Consider the following 23,554-nt stretch of genomic DNA (forward strand, 5'->3'; position numbering starts at 1 on the left):
AAACATCTGTCAGAAAACTTCTCCTCTGATTTTTGATTTAATTAAAACCTTGCAAAAGAGCCTAGAGAGATTAGGAAGAGGGGTAGAGACAGACAGACAGGAAGAAAGAAAGAGTCTAATAAAGGGGCATTAAGAGCAGCTGAGTGTGCAGATTGAGCCCTGGGCACAGCAGTGGTCCCCCGGCTGCTCCCAGCCACCGTCTGGCCAATCTGGAGTGGTGGAGAGCAGGTCTCTCTGAGGCTCTGCCTGCAGCTGCACTCTCACTCATCTGCACATTAAATCTGCTACACATAATTGAGGCCTATTTAAAGTGATCAGACTAAAGGGGCAGTCACACAAATAGCCATTTGCAGCAGTGAAGCAATCGGAAGTAATTCATTTACAGTGATTGTTGCAGATGCAATGTGGCTGCGTTAACAAAGTTTAGAAAAATTTAACTGTGTGCAGTGCATTTGATCTGTCTCCCGTGAGATAGGTTGTGTCCCAAATGCCGTGTTTTGTATACATATAATAATTCCAGATGACCTACAATATTTTGCAAAAAAACAAAACACTCTATACACATTCAACTATACGATAGTGGACTAATCATATCCAAATGACCAAATCATCAAAGCTTGCCTGACCATGCAGCTTATCAAAACCACCATTTTATGGTTGAAGACGCAGGAATTGTTCCCTGTTGGGTGTTTTCGCATGCCGGCATTTTAGTGCTTGTGTGATGTAGGCAATAGTTGCTTAGTTATTGCTCTTTCTTGGCAGTATCACATGTGGCATCTCAAACTGCATTTATCCTTCACATTCTCCTGATTAGCATAAAGTTACTAATAATTTCACACATCCGTAGCTGTTGTTTTATTCGTGTTGAAGTCGTGTTGTCTCCCAGATGTCTCTGATGTTCTCTCTGTGTTTGCATTTGTTTGCACTTTTAAGTGATAATTTTTCCCCTGCCAGCACTCTGAAACAGATCTTTGATAATAATGAATCAAGGTTGTGGCAGCCATTAGTAAACTGGCAGTGTGCTGAATGGTAGTCTTTTACAATCACAGCCATCTGTGGATCGCTGCAGCATGCGCACACATAGACACACCTTGTGAGTGGAAGAGAGCGATTTTATGAGGAATGATCTTCACGTCTTGTGCTTTTGAGCTACCGGATATATCACAGCTTGTTCCTGTGTGTTCAATGTCCCCTGTCCCCCTGTTAGAAAATGAATAGACATTTAATCCGAGGTAATAAAAGTATGCATATGTGGCATGTCTGACATGTGTTCTCTTTGTAGGTGTAGCCTGTGTGTTATAAAGGTAAATGTAAAACTGCTTTCTTTTGTACATCTGATATATGACAGTATAGTATATGCATCTGATTCATCTAGCTACTTTCATCTTAGCTCTCTTTACTTTGTGGCATAAAATGCAATAAATAACAGAGGCAAAGATATGAGGAAAGGAAGGAGTAACAGCATCATGCGTGTGCCTGTAGGAACATTGAGGGCTTTATGTGGCGTGGAAGAAGAGAGCACAGATCTGTGGGAAGTAAGGCACAATGTGACTCTCCGTGCTGTCATTTCAGGTTTTATATAGTATAAAAAATTATAGCTCTCGTAATACCAAAATGATTTTGTGTGCCATCATTTTCTGCAGATTCAGACATTCTCTGAATCAGTCTTGTTGAGAAACCATTGTGCTTGTGGGATGTGTTTATTATAGGATATTAGACATTTTCGCTGGACCCTTTTTGTGTGTGTCAGCGTTAGATCTGCTAGCAGCTGAGGTGTGACCAGAGAGCATTACGTCAGAGAGCTCTTCTTACACATTAGCACAAACAAACATCTGTCAGAAAACTTCTCCTCTGATTTTTGATTTAATTAAAACCTTGCAAAAGAGCCTAGAGAGATTAGGAAGAGGGGTAGAGACAGACAGACAGGAAGAAAGAAAGAGTCTAATAAAGGGGCATTAAGAGCAGCTGAGTGTGCAGATTGAGCCCTGGGCACAGCAGTGGTCACCCGGCTGCTGCCAGCCACCGTCTGGCCAATCTGGAGTGGTGGAGAGCAGGTCTCTCTGAGGCTCTGCCTGCAGCTGCACTCTCACTCATCTGCACATTAAATCTGCTACACATAATTGAGGCCTATTTAAAGTGGTCAGACTAAAGGGGCGGTCACACAAATAGCCATTTGCAGCAGTGAAGCAATCGGAAGTCATTCATTTACACTGAGTGTTGCAGATGCAATGTGGCAACATCAACAAGGTTTAAAAAATTGAACTGTTGGGAGCACATTTGATCTGTCTTCTGTGAGATATGTCTTGTCCCAAATGGCATTTTCAGTGTACATTTAATAATTCCAGATGACCCACAACATGTGATGAATGGGCTGGAAATAATATCAGCTTTGTTGTTGTTATTGTTAACTCATTATTTGACCAGATTGCCAAGATGAATTTTTTATAAAACATTGCTGTCTGCATTAAAAAAATAAACTGGTGCTTCTTGACTAGAGAAAATTAAGACAAGGACTGTGGTGTTTTCTTTTGCCATGAACCTTTGGTCAATAGAAGATTTAAAAGAAGTGTTTACTTGAAATCATATGTTTTGTATCCTACATGTTAAAACTTAAAACGTATTGACTTACTAACTTTTGAATGGTAGTGTATATTTCATTTCAAGTTTTAATCGTATAGTATTTTGTAAACATTAACAGCATTGTAGGGAAGGCTGTCATGTAGCATACTACTGTAATTATATATGAAAGAGATTATATACAAAGTATTTTGTGTGTGTGTATAGAAAATAAATATATACAATTATATTCTATTAGAGATGTCACAGTTGTATCTCTTAGATGTTTACAGATACAAGTGAGCTGATTTTGGTAATAAATGGGGTTATTAATAAAACAGGCTTACAGTGCTCTAACAAGCTTGTTTTGTGTATAATTGGTCAACATCGTGCTTAGTTTAATTAGTCTCTGAGCTATCGTTGACAGGAGCAGGTTGTGTTTGAAGTGTTAACATCATCAATAGCATCTGGGAGTGGAGTGGGCGTAGCTCTTACTGCTCCTTTTACTGGATGGTTTAGTCAAAATTACCAGTCAGTTTTCAAGTGTTTAAATTTTAAAGTCTCATAAAGTGGCCGACATGAAGGCCACACGGCATTTTGATTTAATAATGAATGAAGGCAATCAGATCAGCATGTGTAATGGCTTTGGCTAGAGTCTTCAGGCACTTCTGGTCCGGGACTTATTAAGAACATCCTCACAGGGAGAAAACAGAACTGATAACTCAGTATACCTATGTGCCTCTAAGCGCTAAACCAGCCGCTGAGGGAATCAAGTCTAAACCTCTGAATGTCCTCATTGCTAATGCCCAAGCAAAGGCTATTTTTTTGCTAAAGAGAGTGTTGCTAATGAACTCAGGCCTAATCAGGAATGAAGTGATGATTGCATTTAAATTTATACTTGGGGCAATTGGTTTCTTTCCATAGCAACCATGGCAACTAAAAGAGCATATATTTACTCAATCTTAGATGATTAGGAGAGAAAATTATTAATATTAAGATTTGATTCAATACTGAAAAGCATAAAAAAAATGGTGGTTAATGGTTATTTACTTACTCACTGTTAGGTTAGCAACATGCTTGCATTTAAATTTATACTTGGGGCAATTGGTTTCTTTCCATAGCAACCATGGCAACTAAAAGAGCATATATTTACTCGAAATCTTAGATGATTAGGAGAGAAAATTATTAATATTAAGATTTGATTCAATACTGAAAAGCATAAAAAAATGGTGGTTAATGGTTATTTACTTACTCACTGTTAGGTTAGCAACATGCTAACATCAAACTCTATTGAAATCAGTTTTATATTTTACAAATGTGTATTTTTGTTCAAATAAAGGCATCCTTGGTGAGCATACAGTATGTAACTATGTAAAACATTCTAAATCAATCACATCCCGGTTGGTTATGATCAGAGCTATGGAGAAACAGTTGTGACATGCTTTGATCTTACCATCACACGGTCACGTGATTCATGGAGTTCTCAGTAGTTCCAAACAGCTGTTGAATGTATATTATATTCACTATATTTGCAGTAATTTCTAATAATTATTAACATATTATGTGCATTGATTGTGCATTTATAACTACACAAATATACTTTAAACTAACTTAATTAAATTTTTTACTGACAGTGGTTCTACAGAAACATGAACATGTTCATAACAGAAACATGTTATCTCTACTTAAATACATAATGTATGTGTTACGGGGCTGACGAGACGTGATACGTGCGGATCCATGTGCAAACTTTATTGTGGAGAAGACAGAGACGTGGTCAAAACAGGCATGGGTCAGATAGAGGCAGACAGGTATATGGTGGGCAAAACACAAGAATAGTCCTAGGGCTAGCGCAGGTCGACGATCGGCAGACAGAATCAAAAAGGGGCAAGACAAAGAGGGGTGAATCCAGGGAACCAGGCGAAGATCAGAAACCGAGAAGGCTAACTGGCCTATCACTTGAAGCAAACATCCATCCCTTCTTAAAAGTCTGTGTTAAAAAGAGAGCTGCCTGTTGTGCTATTTAATTAAGCTGACTGCTGTAGCCTATATCCAGCTTAGGCGTGTTCTTCCTTTATTTTTAATTTGTATATATACTATTTGAATGACAGCTTGGTAAATCTGTTGGCGATCAAATATTCAGTATCGCTACTCGGGTACTTGGTACATTATCAGTGCAGTGGGAGACGGTCAAACTAATATCAAGTAATTTACATCTCTATGATGATTGGTTGATATCAGAAGGGAAGCTAGCCTCCCTTGCGAGGTTTCTTTTCTCAACACTCCTCAGCGCTGAAAGTGAACACTCGATGGTGATTGGCTAATTTTTTTTTACCAACGGAGGCACGAGGCACTCAGAAAATTCACATTCTGAGACATGAACTGAAATGAATTATGAATTTTATTAACATTAAATCGTCCTACCATTTTCACCTCAAAATTTTGGGGAAGCTGTGCCTCCCCTGCCTCCCCCGACGAGCCGCCACTGAATGTATGATGAACTAATTTGAATTGAGTAAACTTAAACAACCATGTCCAAATAACTTGAATCAATCAAGTTCATCCTAACTAAAGTATTTGAGTAAAGATAACATGTTTCCATTATGTGGAACCACTATGCATAAATTAATTAATTTATTTTAAGGTAAGATATTTTTTGATGCAGCTGCTATTTATAACACATACTAAACAAGCTAAATATAGCTCTTATTGTTAATAGTTAGCCAGAAGATGGATGTTACATCCATGGCATGCCCCAACTAGTTTTTTTTTTTATTAAAACAACTTTAATTCTTATTAGCAGGTTCTCAACACAATCACATGCTCTACACTTCACCACAATGCTAACCCCCAAAAACACTAACATACCTGAACGTCTTTTAAATACAAACATAAAAGAGCATTAAACATTAATATGTATCCCCATTGTATCATCTTGAGAAAAGATGCATTAAATAACATTTTATTTAAACTATTTTATTTATATTTACTCTCCCTATCCAGCCCCGTGCAAAGCATGCTGGGAAGTCAAAATCCTGTTCCTAGATTATTTAATGATACTTTAACACAACTAAAATCAATTATGTATCTTGACTCAAATGGATTAAGTAATGTGGTTGAAAATAATTGTGTTAGGTTAACTTGATTTAAGTAAACTGAACAAGCACCAAATGCTATTTTGACCTACTTAATTGACATGAAAACATTTAGTTTAGTCAGTTTAACACAATGCAACTGTGTTTGAATGAGAAATCTAATACAGTGGTGTTAAATTAAAATGAATTGTTTAAATAAAACGAACAGTATCGTAAAATCATTTTTTTGAGTGTACGCTGACAATAGCATTTTATTCTGGGGAGTGATAACGAGACAGCATTAATATGTTTCATACACCTTGGCAGTCAAATGTGACAGAACACCTTAAGTCTAACTTTTAATCAATTAAATAATTGTACTATATTTTAGTTCAGTTCTATTTAGTAATATTTTGAGGAGATTTTTGGTACTAAATAATATGTGCAATAATTATGATCCATGAATGACCATTTAAAATATAAATTCTTTATTATTTATATCAAAATTAGTGTAGTATTTAGGGTTAAAATAGAGAAAACATTTTTAAATTACAGTGCAAGTGGCAAATTAGAGGCATTTGGTGTCCAGAAAAATAATATTCATAAGTAATGCCATGGTTTAACCACTAGATGCATGTATGCCTAATAAGTACATGCATTTAGCTCTACTCTAGTTACTCAAAAGAGTATTGGTGGTCATAATGGCTTACTTATTTTTTTCAGGTTTTGCATTTTAATGCACATTTAGACATTATCAAAACTCGATTTTTATGTTTTTTTATGTTCAATTTAAAAAGGTTAATTACTGGCATCGCAGTGTTATTTTATGATATGCACATAAGCGCAACATAAGTGAATATTAAAAAGAGCATTGCAAATTTAACCCAATGAAAAAAGTTTCAAATAATGTTTAAAAACCCAAGGCAACCAATTGCATTCAGTGAACCTCCTGCCAGGGGAGATTCTAGGATTTTCATTTTAGGGAGGCTCAGCCCCCATGTGAGGGTATAATAATATATATATATATATATATATATATATATATATATATATATATATATATTTAGCCCCCCTAAAACTGGCCTAGCAACCCCCATGCCTCCTACAGTAAGAGAAAGATTTCAGAAAGACTAAAAACTTGACAGAAAGTCTAAAAACTGACAACTAGCATCTGGTTGTGGTCGCTATAAAGGTGTTTCTCACGTTATCTAACTGCAATTATAATATAACTGTCTATTATCTAATGATAAACATGAACTTTAATGCTCTTCATAAAATACCACTACTGGCCAGATTTCCTAGAGGTCAACTAGTGCATTGAAATGTCAAAAAATGCAGTAATTTATAAACGAGTGTCCTTGGGAAACACTGAAATTAAGGGGTTTAAAGCTGGAACTATTGGCTGCTCCATGACACGCATTACTTCCACATTCCTCAGTTTCTATGGAAGCCTTTGGGAGGGTCACAACTCTGTTTCTCAATGGCCCTGGTTATGATGCCCTGTGCAGGCAGCAAGGCAGCTCAGTAGGTTTTAAAGTGGTTATTTTGTTTGTAGTTACATTAGCAGTTTGCTCACGATACAAGTAACGTTAAAAGGAGATATGTCTTCTGTGTTGGTGAAATCTCTGTGCTTTAAACCTTTGGATAACCAGGTTTATGTGTCTTTGGTCTCCCTGTCTCTCTCTCATATCAAGACACCTCAGAAGCAATCAGAGTGCTGTCAGTTGTACGGATGTGTGTGTCAGCAGACTGACAGCCATGATTACATCTGATTATAATGACAGATGGACGTGATGATGACATTTAGTCAGCACTTAATATTTTATTCTCTCTATCGTGTCTTCTCATCTTTTTTTAAATTTCTTGAGTTTTATGACTGTTCCACCTCAGCCAGGGATCAGCATCCCCCATCTGTACTGGGACAATGATTTATAGCCGTTAAACATGTGACTTTAAACTCAAAGCTAGCTGTTCAGAAAGTCTTTTTTGTCTTAAAGTGTGTTCACATTTACTGTTGTTTGGGGAATTTGCAATAGGAATCCATGCGATTGGTAATTTTGTGTGAGGGAAAAAGATTTCAGTTCATTCTTTGCTTTGACCAACACTAATCTGCTTGGTTTGAAAGTGACTTCAGGGTGAGCTGTGCTTCATATATACTATTGACAGATTTTTTAATAGCCAAAATTGCCAAAATTTTGCAGCTAATACAAATGGTTACCTATTCTCAAATTTTTGTCCGCTTATCTCTTTTCTCTTTCACTCATTCTTTTTCACTGATTGATTTGGAGAAGTGGCAACAATGAAATGAGATAAAGGTGCGCTTTTAGTAAAGTGCTGTTATTGAATATCACTGCGTGCTGGGAATTGCTAATAAACCGTGTAAACAAAACATTCATCATTTAAATAGCCTTCTCTATTATGCCCTTTTAAAAAAAAAAAATGTATTTGACAGAGTGCCAAGCACATTTATAGAAACAAATATTGAATACGTGACTGGATCCGTCATCTAGCATGCTCTGTCACATGCTTCCAGACAAGCCTTTACTGTGAATACTGTAAACATTTATGCATACAAAGAAGAAGAGAAAATTGCCTCCAATTCAAAATGTTCTCCAATTATCATGTGTAATAGGCTGTGAAATCCTCATATCTACGCAGTCGGTTGGAAAGGCAACAGAAATGGCCTGAACACTTAGCCTAGATTCTCTGCCCTCAGCGTGCTAATGACAGACAGCCCTGTCTCCACCGCACACAGAGAATATCAGCCATATTTCATTCAAAGGCCTCACAAGAATCCTCATATTTTCTCATTAACTCACTCCTTTTCCATTTCTGCCAATCTTTCCCTAAGCCCAAAAGTGATTAGCAAAGCCCAAAAGTGAATTCTACTTCCACCTCTCTCCACACCCTATTCTCTTCATCTTCCTCCTGACTCTAGACAGGATTGGCACTAGTTACTAGAAGAGAAAAAGTTTGGTTTTACCAGCCATATCTAACCGTGTTTCAAACTCGTGCAGTGAGCAATTTAGCTAGAGAAGCTCCACTTACAAAGACAGACACCGAGAGGTGACAGGAAATGATGGAAAGAGAGAAGGCTGAGAAATATGTTGAGCCATATTCAAACTCACATTGCCCATATGAGTACTAGCTCAAGTGCCGAATTCTGGCATAGGTAATATAGGCAGTTGCCTGGGGCAGCAGTGTTTCGCATACAGCTCTCAAATGTGCACTTCTCAATCACTCATCCACAGCAGTTTCACGTCTGCTCCCAGTTCTGTTTGGCCCTCTCATTGAAAGTTGTAATTTTACTTGCTTTATTAAAAAAAAAGTATATTTCTCTGAGATTTGAACTTGAGACTTTTATTACTGACATTTTATAAATTTTATAAATACATATACTTGTATTATTTTATTGTATTATTGTGTTTAATTATACATTTTTGTTGAAATTTTATTTTTTTAAATTTTTATCTAATTTATTTAATTGTTTTTTTTTATTTTTGTTGTCTTTTTTGTTTTGTTCAAAACATAGGTATATTGTTTAATTGTGTTTAATTATGGATTTTAGTTAATGTTTTGTTTTTAACAGTTTTATATGTTTCTATTTTCTGTTTTTTTTTCTGTTTGTTTGTTTGTTCCCCTACATGTATTATTTTTTCTTTTGTTTTTTTTTCTTTGTTTTCCAAACATAGGTTTACAGTACATAAATAATTGTTTTCTGCGACTGGTGAGTCCGGGCCTTTACAGACCAGTTCAATATGTTGGGGCATATGTACTAGACCTCTTCTGTCAATATTTACATGGCTTTTTTATTTTTATTTTCTCTGTCTGTCTCTGCTCTTCCTCCTGCTGAATGTACTTAGTGCCTGAAGAAAAGAGAGGTAAAAGAGACTCTTAGAAGCAGAATGAGAAATAAGACCATCTATGTCTATGTATGGTGAGTGTGTGTGTGTTGTAGAGCCATGTTGGCTCAAGCTGTTTGCGCCTGCAGCTTTTTCAATAAACTCGTCAGAGACAAGCTTGTCTCCGTCTGCTGGCCGCTCACTGAGCTTCCTGACAATACCTGTCAACTCTCTCCCGCCTCTCACAGCCCCACGGCTGCAACTCCAGCCTGTCTGCTCTGGAGCGCTGCTGTTACAGCCTGTCACCTTCCTGGAGCTCTTCAGCACCACCGGCATTAGATGTGTGCCGGTGGCTTCTCCTGACATTAGCAGAGTCACACAGCATTGCTGTTATCCAGGCCAAATATATGATACACACACAGGCTTTGGTTTTCTTTATCTTAGGTGACTGGAGGAGCAGAAAAATTTGCCTCTCTTATGTTATACGGTTTTCTTGTATCATCCTGCTCATGTTTGCAGAGCAAAAGGCTTCAGTATAGTGTAAAGGACATTTTTATATTTTATTTTATTATATTATAATTTTATTTTATACAGGTTTTCTGTGTCTTAAAGGGGTCATATGATGCTGCTAAAAAGAACATTATTTCACAGCAACCTAGCGGAAGCCCCGGCAACTTTACAGATCTTCTTTATGCACCAAGAGCTTGTAACACTCCAAAGAGAAAGGAAAAATTGAAATCGCATCATATGACCCCTTTAAAAGGGTCTTCTTAATTTACCCTTCCACAGATTAAGGCTTTAAAAAGTAGAAAGTCTTACATTCATAAAGTCATGGAATTAAATGTTGCAAACTGCAAAAAAATGTTGTATCTTCCTTATTATTTTTTGCTTTGTTTTCCAGTATAAATATCTAAACATCCTGAAATCAAAATACATTATGAAGTCTTATTTTATGAGAAACTGAACAAAATTAAGTGAGTTTAATTAAGTGAGATGCTTAAAACAAGAACAAACATCTATCAGTGAACTTGTTTTCTCTTTGAAGTAGGTTGGTTTAAGTTGAATTAAGTTGGCATTGGTAAATATTTGGTCTTGTTTTCATAAAACAAAACTGCTTATTTCACTTCTCAAGTAAATGTATTTTGTTTGACAAATTTTAGACATTTGGACATATAACAAGACAAGAATACTGATGAAGAGCATAATTTTTTTGTGATGCCTTTAAAAGTTACAGTAAAAGTTTCCATATTCTAATGATTAGGAGCAGAGGTTTGGCACAATGTTTTTTTTTCCTTTGTAAAATTAATTTAAAAAGTAATGGAGACATTTGGAGACGCATATTGATGCCTTGTGTTCCATTCAATTTATCAATTTTCTTTACCTTGTCTTAAAAGTCTTGAATGTACTTTCATAAAACCTGCAAAAACCCTTGTATTAAATATTATACATACACATTTTTTCATTACATATGATAATTAAATAATTGAACAGGCATTATTTTTAATAATTAATAGCAGCTATTATTATTATTATTATTATTATTATTATTTCTTTACTTGAAATCTTTAGTAAAATTCAAAAATATGTTTAAATTATTATTATAATAATTATTATTTTTGTTATTATTATTAAATTATTAAATTATTATTATTAAATTATTATTAAATTTCATGAATGAGACCCATCATGTTCCAGTAGGACATTTGTCTTTCCTGTACATGACATATATAGCATATGTGAACAGCACTTTGATGTGGTGTGAATACATTTCGACAGACGAAGTCCTGCCTGTGTCACATATGCCCCCGCGTGTCAGCTGGTGATTTCATCAGCCATCTCCAGAAAACAGAATGATTTCCTTGCAGAATGAGCCTGAAAATGTACACCCCCCCCCATGCCAGAAAAACTGCTCCTCTATCTTACAGCGACAGCCTGGCAAAGAGAGGATGTCAAGTTATTTTCCTCCCTCTGTAGTTCCCTGATATGCAATGACATTTTTCACTCTCACAGGTCACACTCTCATAGCCAGGACATTGCTTTGAACATTTACCTCCTCTTGCACATGGAGGGCACATTTCAAACTGTCATAATGTGTGTCAGGCTGACTGTCCAACTTGAAATTTGTGTAGTATTTGTTGAGAGCATGCCTGTATTGTGTTTAGTACCATCTCACTCGTCCTCCGTGGCACGGGGAACTCACAAAGTCCTTTGAGTGTCCTTGAGTGCCTCTTCTAGTGATGGTATAAAATCAAGTGGCCAGTTTGGTCATTCATCTTCATGATAGACACCACGGGTTGGCCATTTCCCCCTACAGGTGTCTTTGTGCTCGGCTCGCTGGGAGAAATGTGCTGCTGGCGTTCACATCAAGCCTTATGTCTCACCTCAATGCCAGAGCGTGTCTGGAGTGCCGGCAGTTAGTTTCAGCTCTGCCTCATCCGTTCCACTGCAGCCATACAAGCTCAAACCGCACCTGCCTGTCTTTCTGCCCAATCTGTCAGGCATTAAGAGCTTTCAACAGCTCTGCTCATGGGCAGTTACAGTTTTAATGGCTTCCAAAAGGATCATAATTGCATCCATTCAACAGAAACTCTTTCAGCGAGACCAGCACTTTTCATGTTTCACTGACTCCCATATTTGCCTTTTTCCCTGCACCTGTAATTTCAGTGCTCACTTATTTGCCACTGAAATCTTTGCTGTCCTCATAGCAACCGATATGGGACAACCCTGGTCTCTGTCTCACTGACCACTTATGATCAGATTCGCTCTCTTCAAATCCCACTTGATATTTCACCCTTGTCTTTTGAATAGACTCCAAATGAAATCATGTGTAAATAGTAAAGAATGGTCTTCGATTTTTATAAGAGTCAGAAATAAATCTCTGTTTCATTGTAAAGCAATCTTTTTTTTATTTACTTCAAATACCTTACCAATGTTGTCTCTTTTGAGCTGTTCAGTCTCATTCTGTGGTTTATGTATGTCACATTCGCAGCAAGTGTGATACTCCTCATATTTCTTTGTTTTTGCACCGGTGACAAATCATTTGTCTTTCCTTTAACATCTCCGGCTGCTCTAAATCAATATGTTACACAAATAGATGTGAGAGCTATCAAAATCCTTTTAAAGGACAAGCGCTCACACACCAGGAGCGAGCAGAGTTTAGTTTTTAAGAATTGGCTGTCTTTCTGTTCACAAGTGTGAATTTGAATTAAATTTGCCACACCCCACAGGATATTGAATTGGAAAATGTTTGACAGGAAGTGGAATTTATTGGATTAGTGAACACTGTGATGTTTTAATAAGTGTGGTAATATGAAAACACACTGCTTTTGTGTGTGTTGTGAAACAGGCCTGAAGGGTGTTGTTAGGCATGATGCAGACACAAGACAGCCTTTAGTGCCTTATTGCTTTTAAAAGTTGGTTAGTCCTACTATATAATAAGAAAACATACAGCATTTTATTAAAATGTCATTTTAGTAGGCAGATTTATTAAGTATGTTCTGCTGGAAGATATAGTGACAAGTAACAAGAAGTGTATTCTATTTTAATTTAACTTATTTTAATTAAAATAAATAATATACACAACAACAAAAAATCCTTAAATAATAAAAATATTGATGGATTATTCAAATAAAATAACTGAATTAATAAAAAAATTTTTTTGCTATTGTGGCTTAGTAATCTAGAATTTTAAAAGTCTAGCTACCATTTAAAAGTTTGAGGTCAGTAAGATTTTTTTAAGAAAATATTTTTTATTCAGCAAGGATGTATTAAATTGATCAAAAGGGACAGTAAAACATGTTTTTAATGTTAACAAATATTTATATTTTAAATAAATGCTGTAATTTAGAATTTTCTATTCATCAAAGAATACTGATAAATTCAGAAAAACTTGATCCTGAACAATGTACAATTTTGTGGTTTCCACAAAAATAATGTTAATAATAAGTAAAAGTACTGCTGAAAAAAAATATATTAAATATCAAATATATTTTCTATTTTTATTTTTCATATTTAATATATAAAAATAGAAAACAGTTATTTTAAATGGTAACAATTATATTTTACTGTAATTTTGAAAATAGTAGTAAATTTTATATAGACACCAAACTTTTGAAAGGTAGTGTATATAAATGTTTAATTTTTTTTTTTTTAATTGTGATAATTATTAAAGGGGTCATATGATGCTTTTTTAAAGATCATTGTTTTGTGTATTTGGTGTAACAGAATATGTTGACATGCTTTAATGTTCAAAAAACACATTATTTTTCAAATACTGTACATTATTGTAGGTCCTCTATGCCCCGCCTCTCTCAAACGCTTCGTTTTCTACAATGTCCCTCCTTTTGACAAGCGCAGTCTACTCTGATTGGCCAGCTGACCCAGTGCATTGTGATTGGCCGAACACCGCAAGCACTCGTCGGAAATGTAATGCCCCTTACCATAATCGCGAGCTTCATCTTTCAAAATAAATGTAAAGACAGAAAATGTAATTAGTTTTACCATCAGTTCAAGCCCGAAAGGGGAACAGAGTCACGTGACAGACACAGTGATGAAGCTGGTATGTGTTTGCGGTACACAAGCCACGGTTAAGACAGCTGACTCCACTGTGATGTGACCCTTCTCTCTCTCACACGCGCTCGCACACACACACACACACACACAAAGCCAAATAAAGTGCTTTTGCTTTCGCCTAGAAACACACAGCGTCTCCCTGACATGGCTGCTTCAACACTAACTGCGGTTACTGAAACCACGCCTTCTTTCTCTGCGTGCACATTTGGGCGGCATTACGCAAATATTTCCACATAGTGACGTAGATATGTGGGGGCGTGTTAGAACAAGCCGTTTTAGGGGGGCGTGGCAGAGTCTTATCTTTGATAAAGAATATCTCTTTGGTTTTGAGACTTTAGTCTTTGCAACTTCAGGGATCTTATCTATGCACAATCAGCTTGTAACACTCCAAAGAGAAAGGAAAACTTGAAATCGCATCATATGACCCCTTTAAGGAACAACTTTGCATTTGTGGCTTAATAATCTTACACATATTCTGCTGTCTGTATGAAAAAAATGTAAGTGACACTGACTCTTTCTCTGCAGGGGTGTGAGTTTTGTAAAGGTGGCTCAGCATGCTTGGCTGTAATGAGTGTACGTGTTGGCACTGAATTCACAATAACTAATAAAAATATCCCTTCAGAACCCACATCAGGTGCACATGCATTCGTGGTCAACACAGCCTTATAAATTTCCTTGGAGATCTGCTCACACATACATGTTTGTTTTTCTATCATGGCAGAGCCTTTCTGACTTCTATTGTCTTCATATTGAGTTAATTATATGCGTTACACCCTAATCTTAAACCTATTTCCCACAGAAAACTTTTTGGATGTTTATCTTGTCATTAATACATTATTTAGTAAAGCCATTTTTATGGCCTGATGCCCACAATGGTAGTGTTTTAATATCCATGTTGGAACATTTATTCCTCACAATGTAGGCAAAACCTGACCCGCCCACACACACACACACACACAGTGTTCCAGTGATTAATGCTACAGGCAGAGGTTGTGTCCCACAGACATCACCCCAGTAATGTGAGACATCTGTCTGTGGTTAGCTGCATGTGTCTCCTCTTGCGTTTCATGTTCCGAATCCCCACTATGCCTCTGTGTGTGTGTGTGTTTATCGTCTATCTACCAGCACACTGCACATATTTGCTTTTGTACTCAAGTTTTGCTGCATGACTCACCAAGATGATCTTGACCAAGTCAGAAAAGGTCAAGGTTAGCCAGTAAATTGGCTCTAAGCAATCATCCCTCTTGCTAAGCTTATGATGCTGTGTTTGTGAGTGTGTGCGCATGTGTGTTTGTGTATGTGTGTGTGTGTGTACGCTTTTATCTCAGAGGAGGGGTTTGATGAGGTTCTGGCAACTTTCAAGCTCACAGCTCCTGGTATCAGTGACACTACCACTATAAAGAACAGTTGTAGAGGGGTCATGTGACACAGACACACACACACACACACACACACACACACACAATAAAATAAACAATAGCAGAACAACATAATAAACAGCTACACAATGCATTGCCAAAAAACAAACAAAAAAAACATACATATTATGTTTTTTGTTTTCCAATAAAATATTTAAACATTTAAAAAATATTTAGTTAAAAAATATTTTAATATTTTATTTACTTGAAAAGCACATGAAAAAATAGTTTAGAGAATATATCTTCAATTATTATTATTATTTTACCCTTTTACCCAAATTGTTTTGTTATTGTTGTTTGTTTATAACAAAAATGTGACACATTTAGTAAAGTTTATCTTAAAAATAATAATATAGAGTTATTAATTTAAGATACATTCACTGAAAACAAGTATTAATATATTTTCCTATGACTATAATATATAGCCTATACATCTTTAATATATACCACTTTAATATAATACATACAGATACATTTAGTTATTAGGAATTTTCTGATATTTTTACTGGGAAAAAAATTGAACACAACATCATGAAACCTACTTACAGACTTGTGACAGAAAGAAGAAAAGAAAGAAACAGGCAGTAGTGTGTGTGACTATGTCAAATACTCAAGGACAGGAAACAGGCCTTGTCTATTCACGTCTGTTTCCATGCTCATAACCCAAGCAAAACAGGTGTGAACGTGTGATCCATCAGGAAGTCACATGTTTGAGTGTTCTAAAGCCCCTGAACAGCTGTCCCCCCCAGTCTCCCCTCCAGAATGTGTGCTGGCATGCTAAGGGGCACTAAAACAGGGGCTGCTCGGCTTGGAGCTTATGAGTATTTGTTGAGTCTAATATGAGCATATACGCAAAGAGGGGTTATTTAAAAACACACAAACCCTTTGGCCTTCCACTCATTTGAAGCAGCTCCTACATTTTATAGTGAACAGACACACTTTAAATAATGCTCACCCTGTATGCGTGTGTGTTTTAAACAGGTGGAGATCGAAAAACTGGACTACCATCACTACCTCCCGCTGTTCTTTGACGGACTGTGCGAGACAGTTCACCCCTATGAGTTCTTCGCTCGACAGGGCATCCATGACATGCTGGAGCATGGTGGCAGTAAGATCCTGCCTGTTATTCCACAGCTCATCATACCTATCAAAAGTGAGTGTCATTAAGATAAGGCTTGCTCCCTAGTGCTCTTCCTGTCCAGTATACTAATTACTGTCCAAAGTTTTTTTTTTTTTTGTAAGTCACAAAATCATTCAATGGGGGTCAGTCTGTCCTTGGTACAGAGTATGCACTTAATCTGAAAGCTTGGAGGAAGAATAGGAGAAGCATTCCAAAGCTTGCAAAAGAGAAAATAAAAATGGCATTAAATTAGTAATAATATTACGGTATTAAGGGAGGCCTCCAAGAGGCTACCTTCCAAAACTCTAAAGCAGTCACTCTCCATAAATCTGGCTTATGGAAAGGTGGTAAGAAGCAATCCTTGAAATGCTGAAAATGCATATCACAGCTGGAGTTTGGCCAAAGGCATGTGAGGAGCTCAACAATATGAAGGAGAATTTAGTGTGATGAGAGCAATATTGGGCATTGGTGCTTTATTTTTTTTGCCAGGGGTTCTTACGATGCTGTTTAAATTATAGAATATAATTTTTGTTATTCATTTTTTGTTTAAAAAACACTCAAATGTTTTTCCAGCAAAGCAAAAAGACACCTGTTATGGTTATGTAATATAGAAGTCATTTATTATTATGTAAGTTTTTTTTTTTTTACAATGTAAGTTTTTATTGGTTAATTTTTGCTTGTCTTCCTGTTTAAAAAAATGGTATTATAAATGCAAGGTACATCTTACTGACAAAATAAGCTTCTTTCATGAAGACTTTAGAAAACTTAGGATACATTAGAAAGTCATGGATAGAAGGAGGAATGGATTAAGCTAATTGGAGAAAAAAAAACAACAACAAATACTGACCTTACACATACAGCAAAGGTCACATTGAAGAGATTGAAAACGAGAAGGTCGATGTTTTGCACTGCTCCTGTGAGATAATTAAATAAAATAATCCTTCTTCTTGATTGCAACATAGATAGATAGATAGATAGATAGATAGATAGATAGATAGATAGATAGATAGATAGATAGATAGATAGATAGATAGATAGATGAGAACACTTTTTCTTCCCTCTCTCACAGGAATGACTGCAGATATGTTTGTATCAGGAGTTAAACTAACGCAATTACTGAAGTGTCTAAATGTCATGCTCCTGTGGTATTTAGAGAAGGAAAAGGTATGTGAGGTCGTTCATTTTTAGAGCCTAATATGAGGGAGAAATTAATGGTTATTTTATTTAGAGAGATTTAGAAACAGATCTTCACTCATCCAGACGCATCACACACCATGAATTATAGAACACTCCTTCAGTGCAAATGTCACACCGCTTGAAAACAGTTTGCCTTGTTGGTTTGGTAATTAGAATTTCATAGTGTGTTATACAGATATAGGAGAGCAGGAAGTAAATGGAGGTGATTGGAAGGTACCTCCTAAATACCTTGTTCAGGCAAGCTTTAAATGCATCATAACATCAATGATCTAGTGAGATAATTCAAGAGGTAACCAAATATATATTTAATGACAACAAAAGCTTATTTCTCAGTAGAAATCAAATCATATAGAAAAATAGATATTTATGAATGAAATTGCTTCTTTCAACTGGTCTGTCATTCTTTCCACTAACCACTAACCATTGTTCCCATAATATACCATGCCGGTTTCAGATGAAGACTTTTTTTGTAGTATTGAATTGATGCTTTTTTCCCTGCATACAGAGGAAGTGTTTTTCAACTTTGGACGGAGAAAAAGAGAGTGCAAATATAACACCCCAATCTTGGGTTGTAAAATGGCAAAAAAAAAAAAAAATTCCCACACATTGTCAAAATATTCCTGACTTCAAAATGTTTTTGGACCTTCTTTCTTGTTTTCGTCATCTCTCTGTGTTTGTCTACAGATGCTCTCAACACAAGGAGCAGGCAGGTCATCTGCACCACGCTGAAGGTTCTGCAGCACCTGGTTGTATCAGCAGATATGGTGGGTGAGGCACTGGTCCCGTATTACAGACAGATCCTCCCCATCCTGAACATCTTTAAGAACATGAACAGTAAGCAACTCATATAAATCTGTAACTGCTGTTGGTTTTTCTAAAAGGTTTTTCTTTGAGGTAACTTTTGTTAAATATATGCTGTATATATCAAGCATAGCGTTAGTTCTGGCAGGTCATGTTAGTCAAGCTCTCGTCAGCTGACTCTCAGCTGATCCTCATCTACCTATAGGGATGTGACACCTATCACAGCACCAATATATAAGGTCCTTCAGTATTATCAGCAGCTTTCGTGTTGCCCAGTAGCTAATTACACTCCTCCATCCCCAGCTCCTCCTCTCATCCAGTCAGGATTCAGACTAATTTCTAAAATGTTTACATTAAATTGTTGAACATTAATGATACCTGCAATACATTCATGTTGGTTCTGTTCTGTTTACCCTAAGGGGGTTACCGCTGCTCTCTCTGCTGTCGTCTATGCTAGGCTGCATGGATGCACAGGGAGTTCATGCACAGAACAGAACCATACTGCCAATCCAAACTGTATGCTAATTGTCAATCATCTTTGACGGCAGTGGTCCTGACAGAAGTATTTTTAATCAGCAAATCTCTCAAGACTGTGTACACACAATACACAAATGGTGTTCTCCAAGGGATGGTTTTATGCACAAAACACAGAGGAGTGCCTTGGAAAAGTGGCTTATTGTTTTTATAAAACAGCAATTTTTACTTCTATAGTAGTATGTTTTCTAAGACTACATTCAGTGCTATTTCTGCTGCTTGGTTTTACGTTTAACTTTTTTATTTGTATCTCTGATCCGGCCACAAAAACACTGACAATTAACATTGATTTTGCATTGATCCCTGCGACCCTTGTCTTGCTGGAGATCAGTGCTTGTCTTTCAGGATCCAAGCCTTCAGCTGTGATCTTTAAAGCTGGTCTCAGATTATCAGGCATCGGCACTGCTCTGAGTCACTCTTATTGAATATTCTACATCATTACTGAACATTTATGCCGACTTTCTACATGCCAATACAAGAATCTACATCATCTGGTGCCTGAATTTCCATTGATTGTGTAGTTATATTTGTGTCTCTTTGTCATCTGATGTCTTTCATCCTTTTAAACATGGTCCTGAGGACTGATGTGAGCGTTCTGTATTCATTGTGTCCTGGTGTCGGACCGGTTCACGCTTCCATTCACCGCCTTTGTCAGGCAGACTATAGGCCTGCCAGACATCTTCAGACGTGAGGACAATCATTGTGGATCAATCATCCCATCACAGGCTTAACCAGCCGAAATGCTGCTACCTCACTCCTCTGATCAATATCCAATTTGAATCTTTTGTCTTCTTAATTCCGTAACATTATCTGCTAATGTTTTGTTTGAGCAAAAGAAGGAGCACTGGAGGAGCAGAGAAAGCTTCTCTCATTAGCTCCAGGCTCCATGCTAATCTCCTCTGTGAATTAGCTGTAGGTAAAGTCTCTTAAGTGTTTAATGCCTGGTTTACAAGTCAAGATCAGGACTGGTTAGATTGGTTTTCTTTGTTTGTAAGTAGTACCAGACACTGTGCATCTTGTGAATTTGGAAATGAGCAGTTGCTATTTTTGTCTGCAGTTTTAAAAACAAACCTTTTAGTTCTGTGGCGTAGTTAAGTAGTCTGATTGTGAGAGAGAGAGAGATGTTTGGAGACTTGCGGTTAATTGAAGTTGGTCTAAAAATGATCCGCTTTTCTCCATTGGATTCCTCTGGGGGGAGATGGTGGTTACGTATTTTCTTGATGTGCTGAACTGGATCACTCTCATAGTAAGTCACGGGCCTCTTTGTGTATGTGTGGTGTTTTCATGCCTTGTGGCAATGTGGCCAGAGGGAAATTGTGTCTGCATAGTGGTCTTTTGTTCCCCAGGATGCAGCTGTTGGTACTGTGGTGTTGTGTGTCTATGTATGTGTGTTGTCCTCCTTTCTGTGGTTTTCAGATCCTGAATTTTGAAGGTCACATTTGTCCATCATTTTTGCATGAATTTAGCCATATGAGAGTTGTGTGTAATTTGGCCTGTTTGTGTGCATATTTTCTTTTCACTTCCAACAAGTAAAGTAATTCCAGTGCTGTTAAATATTTTTACATACTATTTTTATATTTTATATACTGCAGTAAGGTTTTTTTCTTTTATATTATATATAAATATAACATTTATATATTATGTTATGCTATGTTATATTATAAATACATACATATAATGTATGTAATGTAAATGTTTCTCAATTCTTTCTTTTTAAGCTTTATAATAAATAATTATCCAGTATGATTTTTATGGAAATATTTAGATGCTTTTGTTCAAAGCGGCTTACAGTAAATTATACATTTTGTCAGCTTATGTTCCCTAGGAATCAAACCCCTGATCTTGGCATTCAGCGCTACATAAACCGTGCAATTTTTGGGTAGACTGTTCCTTTAAAAATAATATTTGTGGTAAATTTGTTCTAGGCAGAACTCCTTGACCCTGGAGTAGTTGTAAATTAACAATTTCTGTGTGCGTTTTCCCAATGTTATTCCACTCTGTTTAAATCATTAAGAGTCTGGAAGTTTAACCCCTTCGATCAATATGTAGCACTGACATCTTGCTGTGTTTTTTCACTTTCTATGTGTTTCTAAGACTTTTGTGGTCACTTGGGCTTCAGGTAAACTTGATTTACCTCCTGATTAGCCTGCAGCATTTTCACTTGTGTGAGCGAGTGTTTGTGTGCTGCTGTACTTCAAACTACTGAATATGCGGGAACTGTAAATGCATGCGAATCACAGATGCAGTTTACACGCTTCTGTTGTTTTCCAGCTGGGATGATTCTTGTTGTTAATCAAACACGGTGACGTCTCTTACGATCTGCTCCATCATGCAGTAGATTACACACATACACACACACACACACACACACACGGCAGTAACTTAATTTCCTGCCTGCTTGCCTCTGTCCAGTACACACTCCTTGAGGAGAACACACTCCCTGCTTAGCAGGACGCTTCCTAACAAATGTGTGTGAACAAATGTCCTGCTAATGATGCTTAACGACCCCGAGCTGTTCTGCCGTTAGCCTCTGCTTCACTCCTGCGTGCATGTGTGTGTCTCTTTTTTATTGGCCTGCATTATCTTTGAGCTGTTAGTCTGGTTTCCACATTAATCTGCAACAGACCTGCTGTGATACACTCTTTTTGGTCCTATGAATCTTCCTGCTGGGAATGCCGACGAGTCTGATAAGCACAAACACACACAGAAACATATATAGTGTGGTGGCAATGATGCAACTCTGAGAGGTTTTTGTTAGAACTAAAAATACTATTTGTGTTCATGAGGTGGTAGTTTCAGAGGTGTGGGGGCTGGTGATATATTATCTTGGTGGCGGTCTGGTTATGTTGTTCCTTGTATGTGCATGCCAGAGCTGCTATTAGCCTCAGGTGTGTCTTATCACACGTTGCCAGTAGTAGTTTGTACCTCCACTTAACGACCTCCTCCCATTGTGAGACTGGCTCTGGAGGGCAGCAGTCACTCAAGGCAATGCAGACCTTATATAATGCAAATGCAATTCCATATGCACATATCTTCACGTGTTTTTGAGTGATTAGCAGGCCTAGACAGAATCTGTGGACTTTTGGGGGATTTAAAACTGGATTTAAGCATTTTTTTGGTAAATGTGTTAAATGGAACAGAGAGTGTAGGCTAATACTTCTATTGGAAGCTAATAGTGTATTTAAATTAGCCAAAATATTTAATAAATGAACACAGAAGTCACAAGGGAATTATCGGTAATAGACAAGACCAGGACTGTTGCTTAAAATTACATGGCCTGGTGTTGAAATTTATATGGCTAAACCAAGGGTTTTTAAGGCAACAAATGGTCCTTTTGCGAGGGAACTCTTTCCTAAATTATAAAGGCCATATGTTTTCTTGTATCAAGAGCCATTTGTACTGTGAAAAAAAAAAATATTATAAATATTTGTAAAATATTTATCTTCTATTACATTGACAATAAATCTACGATTGTCAATTAAAAAATAAAAATATTTGATTATTCTCACAGTTTCTGACTAGTCTTTAAAAATCAGAGTGAAAATGTGCATTCTGATATACTGGGAAAACAAATGTTATTAAATAAAAATAATTAGAATAGAAATATTATTGTTAGGGGTGCAACGGATCGTAGATGATCCATGATCCATACGGACCAGGCCCCACGATTCAGCACGCATGTGATTCGTGGATTAACTGTTAAGTTTAACCATCATAGAGTGAAAGTTTATCATTTGCACATGTTTTGTCTTGCCAGTTTACACATTCAAGCAGTTTTTGGCAAGTATTCTAGTAAACGCAGTCGGTTATTTCTTAAGTGAACGTAAACAGGTGAGAAAGAAACCTGATGCGTGTCAGTATTAGTGCCGTGCATTTGGTCTTAAAGCGACAGCAGCCAATAAATACCTGTTTCTGTCTACTGCACCACAGCTCTAACAAAGATTAATCTGTATTTAAATTGTGCAGTGAGCACTATTGTGTTAAACTTAATTATTATTATTTCTGCACCTAAATTCTGATATTAGTAACTGTGATTTGTTGTTTTCATCTATGCTTGTAATTTGTGTAATTGTTCTTTTTTTATTACTAAGTTTATTAGTTAAGCTAGTAGTTTTTGCTATGGTATAGAACTACTTAAAGTAATTTTTTTTTTGCTGATCCGAAAAATGATCTGATCCGTGACTCAAAATCCATATATGATCCGAACCGTGAATTTTGTGATCCGTTGCACCACTAATTATTATTGATATATAATATAATATAATTATTTATTATATTATAATTACATTACATTACATTACATTACTGTGGACCCTATTTGTGATCTATCTATCTATCTATCTATCTATCTATCTATCTATCTATCTATCTATCTATCTATCTATCTATCTATCTATCTATCTATCTATCTATCTATCTATCTATCTATCTATCTATCTA

General features: G+C 36.5%; 1 protein-coding gene across 2 annotated transcripts in view; it reads left to right on the forward strand.

The window, feature by feature from the left end:
• Positions 1–23,554, forward strand: part of LOC107590953 (parkin coregulated gene protein homolog) — a 101,538-nt gene that overhangs the window by 44,976 nt on the left and 33,008 nt on the right. For both annotated transcript variants that reach the window (XM_016279914.1, XM_016279915.1), the window contains exons 3-4: positions 16,444–16,615; positions 18,464–18,613. In XM_016279914.1, the coding sequence (XP_016135400.1) occupies positions 16,444–16,615; positions 18,464–18,613 (322 nt within the window). The remainder of the gene's footprint in view (positions 1–16,443; positions 16,616–18,463; positions 18,614–23,554) is intronic.

Source organism: Sinocyclocheilus grahami, unplaced genomic scaffold (assembly GCF_001515645.1).
Source record: "Sinocyclocheilus grahami isolate Dianchi unplaced genomic scaffold, SAMN03320097.WGS_v1.1 scaffold134.1, whole genome shotgun sequence".
Lineage (NCBI taxonomy): Eukaryota > Metazoa > Chordata > Actinopteri > Cypriniformes > Cyprinidae > Sinocyclocheilus > Sinocyclocheilus grahami.